General features: G+C 60.5%; 1 protein-coding gene across 1 annotated transcript in view; it reads left to right on the top strand.

The window, feature by feature from the left end:
• CLPTM1 (CLPTM1 regulator of GABA type A receptor forward trafficking) overlaps positions 1-12,946 on the top strand; it is a 29,526-nt gene extending 16,580 nt beyond the window's left edge. Inside the window, exons 5-14 of the mRNA XM_059906176.1 lie at positions 628-745; positions 5,043-5,128; positions 5,946-6,066; positions 6,656-6,900; positions 8,014-8,107; positions 10,271-10,461; positions 10,729-10,824; positions 11,131-11,266; positions 11,931-12,098; positions 12,305-12,946. Coding sequence (XP_059762159.1) covers positions 628-745; positions 5,043-5,128; positions 5,946-6,066; positions 6,656-6,900; positions 8,014-8,107; positions 10,271-10,461; positions 10,729-10,824; positions 11,131-11,266; positions 11,931-12,098; positions 12,305-12,564 — 1,515 coding nt within the window. The 3' untranslated portion in view covers positions 12,565-12,946. The remainder of the gene's footprint in view (positions 1-627; positions 746-5,042; positions 5,129-5,945; positions 6,067-6,655; positions 6,901-8,013; positions 8,108-10,270; positions 10,462-10,728; positions 10,825-11,130; positions 11,267-11,930; positions 12,099-12,304) is intronic.
• The last annotated feature ends 437 nt before the right edge of the window (positions 12,947-13,383 follow it).

Below are 13,383 nucleotides of genomic sequence, written 5' to 3'. Positions count from 1 at the left end.
TGTGGCAGGGGGTTGAGAATAGTAGGTGAAAGGCCCGGGCAGAGAGGTAGGACACAGACGGTGAGAGGCAGGGCCACGGGAGAGCCCACAGACGGGGTTCGGATCCACTTACTCGCTGCCCGTAGCCTCTCTGTGTGAGCCCCAGTCACCGCATCTGGAAAATGGGGTAATAACATGACCCAGCGCGCAAGGTTTACATGAGTTATACAGATGTGAACTCACTGGATTGGGCAGTTACCATTTGAAGTGCCAGAGTGGTATCCGGCCTTCATTGTTTTACCGTTTAATGAATTAAGGCTGCTGACGTTTATTGAGCTCCTATTCTGTGCTTGAGTGACCGCGCTCAGCGCTCTCAGATAAACCTTACAGCCCTGCCGTGCCCTCAGTGCTGAGGATCTGCGTCCTGCAGGTGGGCCCTGAGGCTCAGCGAGGCGAAGCCTGAGGCCACACAGCCATTGTGTGCTAGAGCCTGGTTTTGAATTTGAGCCTAACTCCAGTGTCTGGCCCCTAACCACTTAACTACACTGCCCACCCTGAACACTCAGTAGACGGGGGTGGGGAAGCCGTGGGGGGGCGGGCGTCATGAGGGGCTTCACTGTTCCTTGTCCCCGTCGGACCGCCTTGCAGAGCGTCCAGCAGAACGGCTCCATCTATATCCACGTCTACTTCACCAAGAGCGGCTTCCACCCAGACCCCCGGCAGAAGGCGCTGTACCGCCGGCTCGCCACGGTGCACACGTCTCGGAGTAAGTCCCTCTCCGTCCTGGGGCCCCCGTGGTGCCGCGGGCCTGGACTCCCAGGTCCACGAGGGCAGGCAGGAACCCTGTGCTCAGGGAGGCTGGGGTTGGTGGCCGGGCTCGAACCCTGCGTACCCTCCATGCCTCTGGACACCTGTGGGCAGGCAGGAGAGGAATCGGCTTAGAAAGAGCAGGTGGAGAAAGGGACTTCCGAGAAGAGGAAGGGCGAGGCCGGCGTGTGCACAGTACCGGGCCTGGTAGAGCAGACACTCCAGAATAGTCTGTGAGAGAACCATGGCTAGATTAAATGAGCAGAGGGAGACCGGAGGCCCTTTGCCATTAGTTGCATCCGGTGTGCTCTCCGTGATTGCATCTGTGTCGGCCGCTTCTCGAATGGGTGCTGCACAGTGGCCTCCCTGGGGGCTCCTGCGGGGCCGTGCGAGGCTCCCAGGCTGCGGGTGTGAATGCATCCTGCATGGCTGCGCTGTGAGCCTCCGCCCGCGCACGTGCACCTCTGAGTAGGGCCTGCCTTGACGAGGCAAGCTGGTGAGGGCCACGTCACCGGACAGGCCCCGTTCTCACCTCGCTGGCCACCCTCCTGGTGCCCCCCTGAGAATCCTGATTGTGTGAGCAAACCGCAGGACTACCGGTGGCCCCAAGAAGCCCTGGGTCAGAACTGTGGCCATTTGGGACTTCTAACACGGCCTCATTTTGAAACTGAGATTCTGTCTGCCCAGGGCATCTTCTTTAAAAAAAATTTTTTTTAATCTCTTGTTATAAGTACATGGTTTAAAATTCAAGTAATTTAACCAGACAGCGACACTCATCTGTCTCCTGCTCTCCCCCTCTTGTGTTCCCCCAGTTTCCACTCCCCACAGGCAACTGCTTTAGCTGTTTCTGCTACTTGATCTCCAAGGCTCCCAATAATAAGATGATAATGCAATTTCTTGGTTTTTCAGTTTTGACATTATGTCTTGACTTCCTACTCTGGAAGAGGAAATCTCAACTCAGGAACATAATTTGATTAGATTCATATTCAGCATTCAAATGGTTTTGAGTGTGTGACTCTTCTTCCCATCTGAACCACACGGTGTGTGTAGTTTATTTTTCCTTTCCTGTCCAACATCTCCTTTTCCAGGAGGTTAATAATTGTTGGCATTTTTTTGCCTGCCCTTTGTGTCTTTTGTCCTTGAGTCCACTGTCTCCTGATCGGCAGCTGTGGGACTCTCTCGCTGCACTTCAGTTTCAGCAGATCTAGAGGACAGACAGCCCCCCACACCCCCCTCCCGAAAGCCCCCCGTTCCCTTCATGTGAATTTTGCGTGCCCCACCTCACTTTGATTCTGCTGCGCCTGTGGACTTGGTTAAGATCCCTCTGGCTGTTTTTTGTGGCGCAGCGACAGATGTACTTTAATTTGCATGGGTTAGGTCTTTTCCTACCTCTTTTGGTATAAAAATAACCCAAAGGATGAGAATTTTTTTTGTGACCATCTACACTGGAGGAAACAAAACTCTAGTGACCGTATGTCAGTACCCAAAGCTGATTTGGAAAAGTCCCCCAGGTGTGCTAAGCGCTGTTCTAAGCAAGTATGTCTGCGGACCGTGCTCTGTAGGGCGTTGCGCCCGGCTGGCTGGCTGGCTGGCTTCCACGGAGCGCATCTGCGGAGATGCGGGCAGAGGCGGGCTGAGGGGGTGTGGCCTGCAGGGGCCATCCCCACAGAGGTGTCCCCGAAAGTCTGGGTTACATGTGCCTGATGCTTCAGCGGTTGCTTTGAATGTGACCCCGGTGGGCGGCTGCTGGCTTGCGTGCCAGTTACACCCATCAGCCACGCTCAGTGCCAGCATCTGTTGTGGTTTCGTCTCTGGTGAATGTGATCGTGTCACTGTGTGGTGAGGTTGTGTTCATGGTCAGTGTGACAGATGTTGGTGTGGTCTGCAAAATAGAATCTGCAGCCTGTGGACCTGAGAAGCCAGCGGGATCCCCCAGGCTTGCCTCACACCTGGGCCCCCTTCGGGCAGGGGCTTGAAGGGACACGGAGCTGGCCGCCGGCCCACTCCAGGGCACAGAGCGACAGTGTGGGATCGGAAAAGCCCCCTCCTCTCTTCCCCAAAGGGCCAGTGGTCAGCACTCTAGCACAGTACTGTCCCAGAGGGATACGGTGCCCGCCACAGAAGGCATTGTAAGTTTTCTAAGTGGCCACATTAAAAAAAAAAAAAAAGACCATAAAATGAATGTTAGTAATTTATTGAGGTCAACGTGCTGTCATTTCTACATGTAATCCGTATAAAAAATTAATGAGGTATTCTCCACTATTCTTCTTCCTGCACTAGGTTTCAAATTTCAGTGTGTGTTTTGCACTCACAGCACATTTCAGTCTCAACCAGCCACATTGTCAGTACTCAGGGTATAGTTTAACTCCAAGAAAAGGGGGCTTCTTCCTCCCTACGGAAGCCAGGTCCATCTCATATCATAACCCCATCTGCATGCCGCCAAGTTGCAGAATGTTCTCCACCTGAGCCAAAGTCTGTCTCCTCTGGGGCTGGCCGGGCACAGTCCCTCCCTTCCCTGGACAGCCTCTCATGGGTGTGGAAGACAGCGGAGCATGTACCCGGGGAATTTATTCTCCAGGATGCCCACCCTTGGGTGTTTACTGCTTTCCCCTGACGTGGGAGCAAGGTCTCAAATGCGTTAATTGTGATAGAAGTGATGAGATGATATTCATGGGAACCATAAGAGCAGCTGGCCCCCGGGCTGAAACCCTGAGTCAATTCCCAGAAGTGGTTTTGAACTTGAGCTCGTCCATAGAATCCAGAAGCCCCTGGTTCTGAGCGGGTGGGAGGGATCTGGGCCCTGTGGCGTGTGTCAGTGTGACATGCAGGGGTGCTCTGCTGGCTGGGCTCCGTAGAGCAGAGAGCCACTTCCCAGTGGTCCTGCCCAGAAGAGGCGAGGCTTTAATCCCCATTCTCCGGAGGGGGTACTGAGGCCCAGGGAGGTGATGGAGCTCACCAACGTCCCTCAGTTCATGGGAGACAGAGCCAGGATGTGACCCCAGGGCCCCCGCTCTTGGCCAGCTCCCTCTTTCATTTCCCCATCTCTCCCTAGCACCTGGGGGCAGGATGGAGAAATCACAGGAGGGATAGGCCATGTGTTGTCCCAGCATAAGGAGAAGCGGAAAAGTTACCCAGACCAGGGTGGAGGCGGGGAGATGGAGCGTGAACGAACGCCAGCCCTGTCCTCCTGGCATGTCTTGGCAGGGTTTGGGGCAGGGTGGCAGGGAGCCCGTGGCTGACCTGGCCGCTGCAAGAGGAAGTGAGGTCCACTCCTGCCCGGGGATTCACAGCGCCCAAGTACTTCTCACATTGGCGGCTCTCGGCCTTCTCCGGCCCTGTCTCGGCCCACCTGTTTATATTTATCAATCCTGCTGTTTGTCACTGTGGGGGGATACGGCAGGGCCCAAAACGGGCCCAGCCCCACCTGGGGTTTGCAGACTGGTTGAGGGGACAGACAGCAAACAAGTAAACCAGTGGGCAGGTGCACCAGTGGGTCGTGATGAACTGTTGTGAAGGAAACAGAAATGGCGAGGAGCACGCCCGGGCAGCCGCCTTCAGTGGAGTGGGCGGAAGGGACATTTAACCAGGGGCTGGAAGGGGGAGAAGGAGCCAACCAGGAAGATTCCAGCCATGCTGGGTCCCTGCCAGGGAGGCGCAGCAGCACGTCTGCAGGCCCAAGGTCGGCGCACTTGAGGAGGAAGGAGTGGGGTGCGCAAGGATGAGAGGTGGCGAGGGCTGAGGTTGGTGGGGCCGTGGTGAGCACCTCAGGGGCCCTGCCCGGGGCAGCGGGAGCTGTCTAGGATTCTGAGGCAGTAGGATGACTCGATCAGATACTTGGGTCTTAGGGGCAAGAGTGGCCACTGGGAGGCCAGTGAGGAGGTGACTGCGGTCATCCAGGAGGGGGCGCCGTGGCCGGCCTGGGGTGGGGCTCTGGAGGTGGGAGGCTGTGCTCGGATCTGAGGCATGTGCCGGAGGGGACATTCACCGGGGATGGGCTGATGGAACAGATGCAGCAAATCCTGGAGGAGGAGACTCCTGGGACAATTTGGTGGATGCCGGTGTCGCTGTACAGATGGGGAGCCTGGGGCTGGGGTGAGATTTGAGAAGGCAGTGCAGGCTTTCTGGTTGTCGTTATTGCCGGTTGGCAGGTGGAAGAGTGGGAGCCGGGAACCGGGTGGGCAGAGGTCTGGGGCCTGGGTCCCGTGAGTGCCAGCAGGTCTCACATCCACCCCCTTTCCCTGCCTCCTCGCCCTCAGTGATCAACAAATACAAGCGCCGGCGGTTTCAGAAAACCAAGAACCTGTTGACGGGAGAGACGGAAGCTGACCCAGAAATGATCAAGGTAAGCACGAGCAGAGCCGCCGAGTTCTGGGGGTGCCGTCCGGCCCGTTCCCAGCCCAGCAGCCGGACCACGGGGGTTGTCTTCTGACACCACCACTGAGCCGCTGGCAGCCGGGGGCTTTCACCTCTCTGAGCCTCAGTTTCCCTCCCTGGAAACTGGGTTAGAACGTAGAGCTAGCTCTCAGGGAGTGGGGGTGTTGCCGGCGAGGTTACAGCTGACCTCCAGCAGTGGCAGGGCGGGTGCTCTGTGCTCCGGACACGCGCCCACCTGGAAGCCTCGCGCCAGCCCTGTTGGGTGGGTCCCGTCACAGGGAGACTTACACGAAGTATCACAGCCAGGAAGTGGCAGGGCTGGGATTCACACCCAAGCAGCTGGACCCCGGAGCCCGGGCTTGGCCCGGCACAGACGAGGTACCCGCTAACGTGGCTCTAGAAGGAATACTCCCGGTTAATCCGGGGACGTTAACCCGTGGTGGCACCAAGAGTCTTGCTCTCTCCACGAGGTGGTCCCGGGCGGGAGGGCGGCCCCTGAGTATGGAGGCTGCACGCGGGTCCCACACTTGTGCGGTCACGAGGCTGCACTTTGCAGCCTGGTGCGCCGTCCCGTCCAGATGGGCAGGCTTGGGTTTTCTGCTCCGTCAGGTGGCTGGGGGGAGCCAGGGCAGCGGGGTCTAGAGGCTGGCGCGGGGACTGGCCAGGGTGAGCCCTCGGCCAGCAGTCGCTGCGGTGGTTGCTCTTCTGTCGCGACTGTCACGGGAGTCCTCAGGAGGAAGCGAGCAGGTGCCTCTGAGACCCACCACCCCCCCATCTCCCCTCAGAGGGCCGAGGATTACGGGCCTGTGGAGGTGATCTCCCACTGGCACCCCAACATCACCATCAACATTGTGGACGACCACACGCCGTGGGTGAAGGGCAGCGTGCCTCCTCCCCTGGACCAGTGTGAGCTCCCGGCTGCCCACTCGGGCTCCTGACCAGGCCGTTTTCTTGTCTCCTGGCCCCACCCCCAGCCCGAGATCTCTGACTAGGTCTCCACCCTCCCAAGCTTCCTGCCCCACCCCTCTAGACACTCCCCTTTCTCTCCCTCCCACACCGCCTGGTGACCCCAGCCCTGACCACCTTGTGCCCAGAATGGTCTCATCCAGCCATGAGCTTTTTTCGGAAAAGGTGCATCTGTTGCCAGCCTTGGAAATTGGGGCAGCATCACTTAGGAACCCAGGTTTCTGACTTCTTTTACAAAAGCCTGACGCGTGGAGAGCCTCGGGGCAGCCGCAGTCTGGAGCTGAGCTGCAGCTGTCCCCTCAGCCAGGGCCTGCCCAGCCCTCCCTAGCCTGCCCTCTCCCTGACTCCTTGGCACAGCCCAGGAAGGTTCCCTGTGCCCCAGTCTCTGTCCCGGGGGCCCCACTGGGTCCCTGCAAACATCCGAATTTGACACCTTTGTCCCCAGAGGCTGAGGGGTCTCCCCACCCCCGTGGGTGCCTGTGGCCTCTGGTCCAGGCTGAGCGGTAACCCCTGCCCTGCGTGCCTGCAGATGTGAAGTTTGATGCCGTGAGCGGTGACTACTACCCCATCATCTACTTCAACGACTACTGGAACCTGCAGAAGGACTACTACCCCATCAACGAGAGTCTGGCCAGCCTGCCCCTCCGCGTCTCCTTCTGCCCGCTCTCGCTCTGGCGCTGGCAGCTCTACGCCGCCCAGAGCACCAAGTCGCCCTGGAACTTCCTGGGCGACGAGCTGTACGAGCAGTCAGATGAGGAGCAGGACTCGGTGAAGGTGGGTAGGTGGGGGGAGGGGGGGCGGGAGCTTCCCAGCCCCTTCCTGGGTGGCAGGAGGGGAAGGGGAAGTGGGCCAGGCTGCCGGCCTGGGGACTGCTAGCTGATGCTCCCCTGCCCACAGTTTCACAACCTCCCAGCCACCCTCCCTGCAGTGGGCAGGAAACAGGCACTCGGCCCTCTGGCTCTGGCTGACTCTGGGGGTCCTGCCTCTGAGGCTTCCATGGTCCTCCTCCTTTTTTTTAAAATTTATTTACTTATTTTTGGCTGCGTTGGGTCTTCATTGCTGCTCACGGGCTTTCTCTAGTTGCAGCGACCGGGGGCTACTCTTCGTTGCGGTGCGTGGGCTTCTCATTGTGGTGGCTTCTCTTGTTGCGGAGCACGGGCTCAGTAGTTGTGGCTCACGGGCTCTAGAGCGCAGGCTCAGTAGTTGTGTTGCACGGGCTTAGTTGCTCCTCGGCATGTGGGATCTTTCCGGACCAGGGCTCGAACCCGTGTCCCCTGCATTGGCAGGCGGATTCTTAACCACTGCGCCACCAGGGAAGTCCCCATGGTCCTCCTTGTCACGGTTTTTATGTTTGCAGGGCCCGGCCCTCTGGGTCTGGATCTGCCCCTCCCTGCTTCTTCGGCCCCATGTTCTGCCTCCCTGACTTTGGGCTCTGACTCCATGTGTCTGCTCCCTCTCACTGTGTCCTTGAATATCATTCTTCTCTGCCTGTGTCTGTCTTGTTGAGCCTGGTCTGTGCTTGCCTGGGGCTGTCTTTGGTGTTGGGTTTCTGTCCCTGGCTCTGACAGTCCCTTCATCTCTCAGTTATTTCTCTCCCTACCCCCATCACTGTCTCCCCATCTCTCCTCTGTCTCCATCTTTCTCCCTCCCTCTCCGTGCATCCCTCGCCCGCCTCTCTGTGCCCATCTGCCCATCTCTGACCTGCTCTCCTCCCGGCCAGCACCACACCCCGCTGGGAAGCCCCGGGGTCAGGTCTGGGGAATATCAGCAGGTTCTTCTGGGGCCCAGAGCAAGGAGAGATGGGTCGGCTAATGAAGGCACTGCAGCGGTCAGCCCCCGGCCGGGGCACGGCAGCGCTCACAGCCATCTCCCCCACCCCAACCCCAGGTTGCCCTCCTGGAGACCAACCCCTACCTGCTGGCGCTCACCATCATCGTGTCCATTGTCCACAGTGTCTTTGAGTTCCTGGCCTTCAAGAACGGTAAGGGTGGGACCCCGGACCCTGTGAGAGGCCATGGGGGACTGGGGACAAGGGGGTGTGTGGTGGGAGGACAGGGCCTGCTCCCTCCCTCTTCCTCTCGGGCCCTCCCCCTACCTGGGGCCTGTCAGCCCCACTCTCCAGAGGCCTGGTGAGCAGCCGCCAACTCCCGCCCAGACACTCCCATCTACCGGGCGTGGTGCTGGCGGAGGGGCTGGGCCTGGTGTTGTGGCAAAGGCCAGGCCGGGGCCGCCAGGAAGCTGGGCCGGGGAACTCCAAGGCCAGGAGCAGGGAAGCCCCAGAGCTGCTTCTGCCGCCCTGCCCGGCAGGCCGCCTGCTGGGGAAGATCCCTCGGGTTGAGTGGACAGGGCCCACCTGAGTGGGAAAGTGACAGCCCTGTCCCAGAGGGCCCCGAGGTTCCAAAGGCCAACAGTGGTGATGGCCAGCGTTTGAGGGGGACCGGCCACATGCCAGGCACGGTTGGAGCGCCCTCCAGTGAGCGCATTGAGGCCCTGCAGCCACAGCCCCGTGAGGAAGCGTCGTTACCCCCACGATCATAGCAAGGACCCGGAGGCTTGGGGAGGTTGGTTACTTGCCCACAGTCACACAGCTCCCAAGTGGCAAGGCCAGGATTTAGATCCAGGCGTCCTGCTCCAGCTCCCACCTCATACTCCAGGCCCTGCTGGCCACTTCTTCCTTCCCTAGAGAACCCCGGTCTGAAGGAGGCCTGCTGCTCTGCAGCTTCTGGAAGTGGCAGTAGTAATGGGTATTATTATTATCATCATCATTCTTATTAAGAGGACATTACCATGATTGAGTTACCTTCTGGAAAATTATGGCATCAAAACCGAACAGTAAGTGGTGCTGGCCCAGTAGGGAGGAGGCTCTTAGCCGTGGTGCGTGGAGCCCTGGCTGTGCCGGGGTGGCGCGTGCTTGCAAACGCTCCTGCTGACTGCAGGCCGGCTCCCCTAGGGTCCCTTTTTTCCTAATGTCGAATGAAGGCACAGAGGGGGTGGTTACTTGCTCAGGGTCACAGAGCAAGGGCATGGGCCCTGGGTGAGCCCGGCCTTACACCCCGTGCTTGCTGCCTCTCTGGTCTGAGGCAGAACTCGGATCCACCCACCCCCACCAGAACCCTGTCTTCAGACGCATTCTTCCCAGTTAGGACTGGGGGGGTCCTGTGAGTGTCCCCTTCATATCTCTTCAGGGTCTGATGGTCTGACGGGAGAGGTGTAAGCTTGCCAGGTGTGCTGGAGCTCTGGAATCAGTCAGAGCCGGGTGGGTGGCCAGCACCCGGGTCTTGCCCCTGTGTGACCTCGGGCACGGCTTCTCGCCTGGAAGACAGGCATTGTGCTGGGTCGGCCTGCTGTGGCAGCAGGTGTTGGACACACAGTCTGGGCAGAGTCCAGTGGTGCCGTTTTCCTCGTCTGGCCGATGGGAAGACCAGGGCTGGGAGAGGGGCTGAGCTGGGCCCTGCGGGGGGTGGCGGGGGCCTGGGAGAGTAGTGCTGGAAGGAGCTTTGGTTGGCGAGCAGAGGCCATGGCCCCTGTGCATGTCCTGAGCGTGTCTGTGGGCCGGTTCCCTTTTTTTTTTTTTTTTTTTGGCCACACCTCGTGGCATACGGGATATTAGTGCCCTGACTGGGGATTAAACCCACGCCCACTGCAGTGGAAGTGTGGAGTCTTAACCACTGGATCGCCAGGGAATGTGGGCTGGTTCCTTCATAGGTTCGGGGTGGTGAGCTGGAAGAGGTGGTGGGCTGGAAGTGCACGTCCCAGACCTTCCCACCCAGCGGAGGCACCACGGCGCCACGGCGCCACGGTGGACAGGTCAGGCTGTGTGGCCTTAGGGATGTGGCACTTAGCGATTGGGGAGCACCGGAACATGGCAGCAGTCACCGCCACCATCACTGCCAGTCAAGGGACCGGCCGCACCCTGGGGGGCAGGGTGTGTCCAGTGTGAGACTGCAGAGATCCTGCCTGCCTGGGGCTCCGGCTGGCGCCTGTGGAGCAGACTGTCACCGGAAGGGGCAGTAGTGTGCACCCTTCTCCCGCGGCAGACCCAGCGCCGCCCCGGGGGTCTGAGGAGGACGGGGCTTGAGGGAGCTGCGGGAGGGACTCGGAGGCCCCTCACCCTCCTAGCTTCCTCCCCAACTCCTGTGCACAGATATCCAGTTCTGGAACAGCCGGCAGTCCCTGGAGGGCCTGTCCGTGCGCTCCGTCTTCTTTGGCGTCTTCCAGTCTTTCGTGGTCCTCCTCTATATCCTGGACAACGAGACCAACTTCGTGGTCCAGGTCAGCGTCTTCATCGGGGTCCTCATCGACCTCTGGAAGATCACCAAGGTCATGGATGTCCGGGTAAGGCCAGGCTGCCATGCTGTTTCAGAAGCTGCCAGGGGTTGGGAGCGGGGTCGTGTGGCCCGGCCAGACCCTGGAGCTGGCCCCTAGGGGATTCCCAACGCCTGCCACACTCCCAAGACCAAGGGGATTTTCGCACCAGGGGATTTTTCGGGTCACACGTGGGACAGGGGAACTGGGAACGGTGGGGAAGGGCAGGAGCTGGAACTGGCCTGGGGGACAGGAGCCAGCGTGGCAGCTGACTGCAGCCTCCCTCCCTGTCCGCAGCTGGACCGGGAGCGCAAGGTGGCAGGGCTCTTCCCCCGCCCAACCTTCAAAGACAAGTCAACATACGTTGAGTCCTCGACCAAAGTGTATGACGACGTGAGTGTCCCCCACAGTGGGCCCCAGGGAGGGTCTCCAGGTACCCACACGCTCCTGGGGGCCCAGGGCACGGACTATGATGTCTGCCTGTCGGCTGACAGGCCCATGCTTCATGGCTTGCGTCATACCCTCTAGTGTCCCCTGCCTGCCACATATACTTCCTGGCCGAGTCCAGAGTTCCCAGGGCCACCTGGAAATTCCCCCGGGCTGGCCTGCCAGACCAGGTGTGGGTGTGTGAGGGCGGGGAGCAGGGGTGCCAGGTGGGGCCCAAGGAGCTGGGTCCCAGCCCCACCCTGTGCCCCACAGATGGCGTTCCGGTACCTGTCTTGGATCCTCTTCCCGCTCCTGGGTTGCTATGCCGTCTACAGCCTCCTGTACCTGGAGCACAAGGGCTGGTACTCCTGGGTGCTCAGCATGCTCTATGGCTTCCTGCTGACCTTCGGTGAGCAGGCCCTCACCATACGCGGCCCCCGCAGTCAGGGCAGGCGTCCAGCAGCAGTCCTCAGCCCCGTGTCGGGCTGTGCTGGGGCCTCGGCAGTGAGCGAGTCAGCCTGGCCCCGCCCTCCTGACACTTGGGGTCCAGTGCGGGAGACAGACCTGTCTCCGGTCAGGGACACTTCAGGGGGAGCAGGGGTGGCACGTGGACAGCCTCAAAGAGGTGCCCGGTCCACTCTAGGGGTCAGGGAGGGCTTCCGGGAAGCCTTGGACAGTGCGTTTCAGTCCTCGTCCTCAGGCATCGGACAGAGTAAACAAGCAGACAAGTGAGTTACAGCATGTGATGAGTGCCCTGAAGGGGCCAGAGTGAGAGGGCCATGGAGGCTGGTCAGGTGTCCCTGAGCTCCATCGTCACCTCTCCGAGGAGATGATATGTAAACTGAGGCCTGAAAGGTGCCAAGGAAGGAGCTGTGCAAAGATCTGGTGTCAGAAGGCAGAGCAAGTCCAAAGGCCCTGAGGTAGGATGTGCCTGGGGTGTTGGAAGCAGCACGGGGGTCAGTGTGGCTGGAACAGAGTGAGTGAAGGGACAGAGGCCAGAAATGCAGTCAAAGAGGTGGAGGGTCAGGACGCCCCTTCCTCTGCTCATGGATGTCCCTTCCTCACCGCCGCAGGCTTCATCACCATGACACCCCAGCTCTTCATCAACTACAAGCTCAAGTCTGTGGCCCACCTGCCCTGGCGCATGCTCACCTACAAGGCCCTCAACACCTTCATTGATGACCTGTTCGCCTTTGTCATCAAGATGCCTGTTATGTACCGGATCGGCTGCCTGCGGGACGGTGAGGCCTGGTGGGCAGGTGGGTGGGCTGGCCGGCAGGCTCCCACCAGAGCTGGGCACGGGCAGGGCCCTGGTCTGAGGGAGGAGCGCCGGCCTCGGCGTGGGGGCTCAGCCCACTCTTTGCAGGACCCTCCCGCCCCAAGCCTGACAGTGAGCCGGGTGGGCCCTGCCCCTTCCCCTCACGCTGCCCCCTCACCCCACCCCCAGATGTGGTCTTCTTCATCTACCTCTACCAACGGTGGATCTACCGCGTCGACCCTACGCGGGTGAACGAGTTTGGCATGAGTGGCGAGGCCCCAACAGCAGCAGGGGCCCTTCCGCCAGCCCCCGCCCCCGCCACGACCACCGCCGCCGCCAGGGAGGAGGCCTCCACACCCCCGCCCACCAGGCCCACCCAGGGGGCCAGCTCTGACAGCAAGCCCCAGGAAGCCCCTCCAAAGCCGGCAGAGGACAAAAAAAGGGATTAGCCGCTCCTGGTGACCCCCACCCCCGCCGCCCCGGCCCCCTCGCCTCCCCTCCCGGTCGCCCCTTCCCTGGACAGATCGGGCCGGGGCCGGTGTGTGGTGTGGGGGCCAGGGTGCGTCGTTTGTGGAGGCGCCGTCTGTCTGTCTGTCCCTCCGTGTTTCCAGCCATCTCGCCCCGCCAGCCCAACACCATCGGGAATCATGGTGAAGCTGACATGGCACTGCCGAGGGGGTGGGCCAGGCGGGGCAGGGGCCAGGCCCCTCTGTGGGACACCCACGGCCGTCCATCATCTTGTCCCTCGATCCCCCACCACTCCCTCCTCCCAGACCGCCGCCCTTTAACACAGTCTGGATTTAATAAATTCATATGGGTGTTTAACTTAAACTCAACAGAGCCCCCCATCTTGTGCCTTCCTTCCCCTGCCACCTTGGAGAGCAGGTGGGGGTGGCTCTCCTGAGTCTGGCAGGGAGACCCGCAGGACGCGGGACATGCTAAACTGGGGACAGTGACCCTCTGGGCCAGGCCCCTTTCTCCTCCTTCTCCCCCTCCCAGGAGCCCTCTGAGGGGGCTTCCGTAACCATCCCCATTTCACAGATGGGGAAGCTGCTCGCCACGACCTCACCACACCAGTGCTCTTAACCACGAGGCCCGCCGAGGCGTGGAGCCTCACCTGTGCCGCTGATTATCTCCTGGCTTCACACAGCCCGGCAGGGCAGGAGCGCCTACCCACCACTGATACAGTCCCATTAGCCTGCCTTGTTCAGCAATCCTGGGACCCTGGCTGCCTGACCTTGCTTCTCTGGGCTTATGAGCTCGTCTCC

Source organism: Balaenoptera ricei, chromosome 19, assembly GCF_028023285.1.
Source record: "Balaenoptera ricei isolate mBalRic1 chromosome 19, mBalRic1.hap2, whole genome shotgun sequence".
NCBI classification, from domain to species: Eukaryota; Metazoa; Chordata; class Mammalia; order Artiodactyla; family Balaenopteridae; genus Balaenoptera; species Balaenoptera ricei.
Note: the sequence above shows the minus strand (reverse complement) of the source record. Positions and strands in the feature narration are given on the sequence as shown.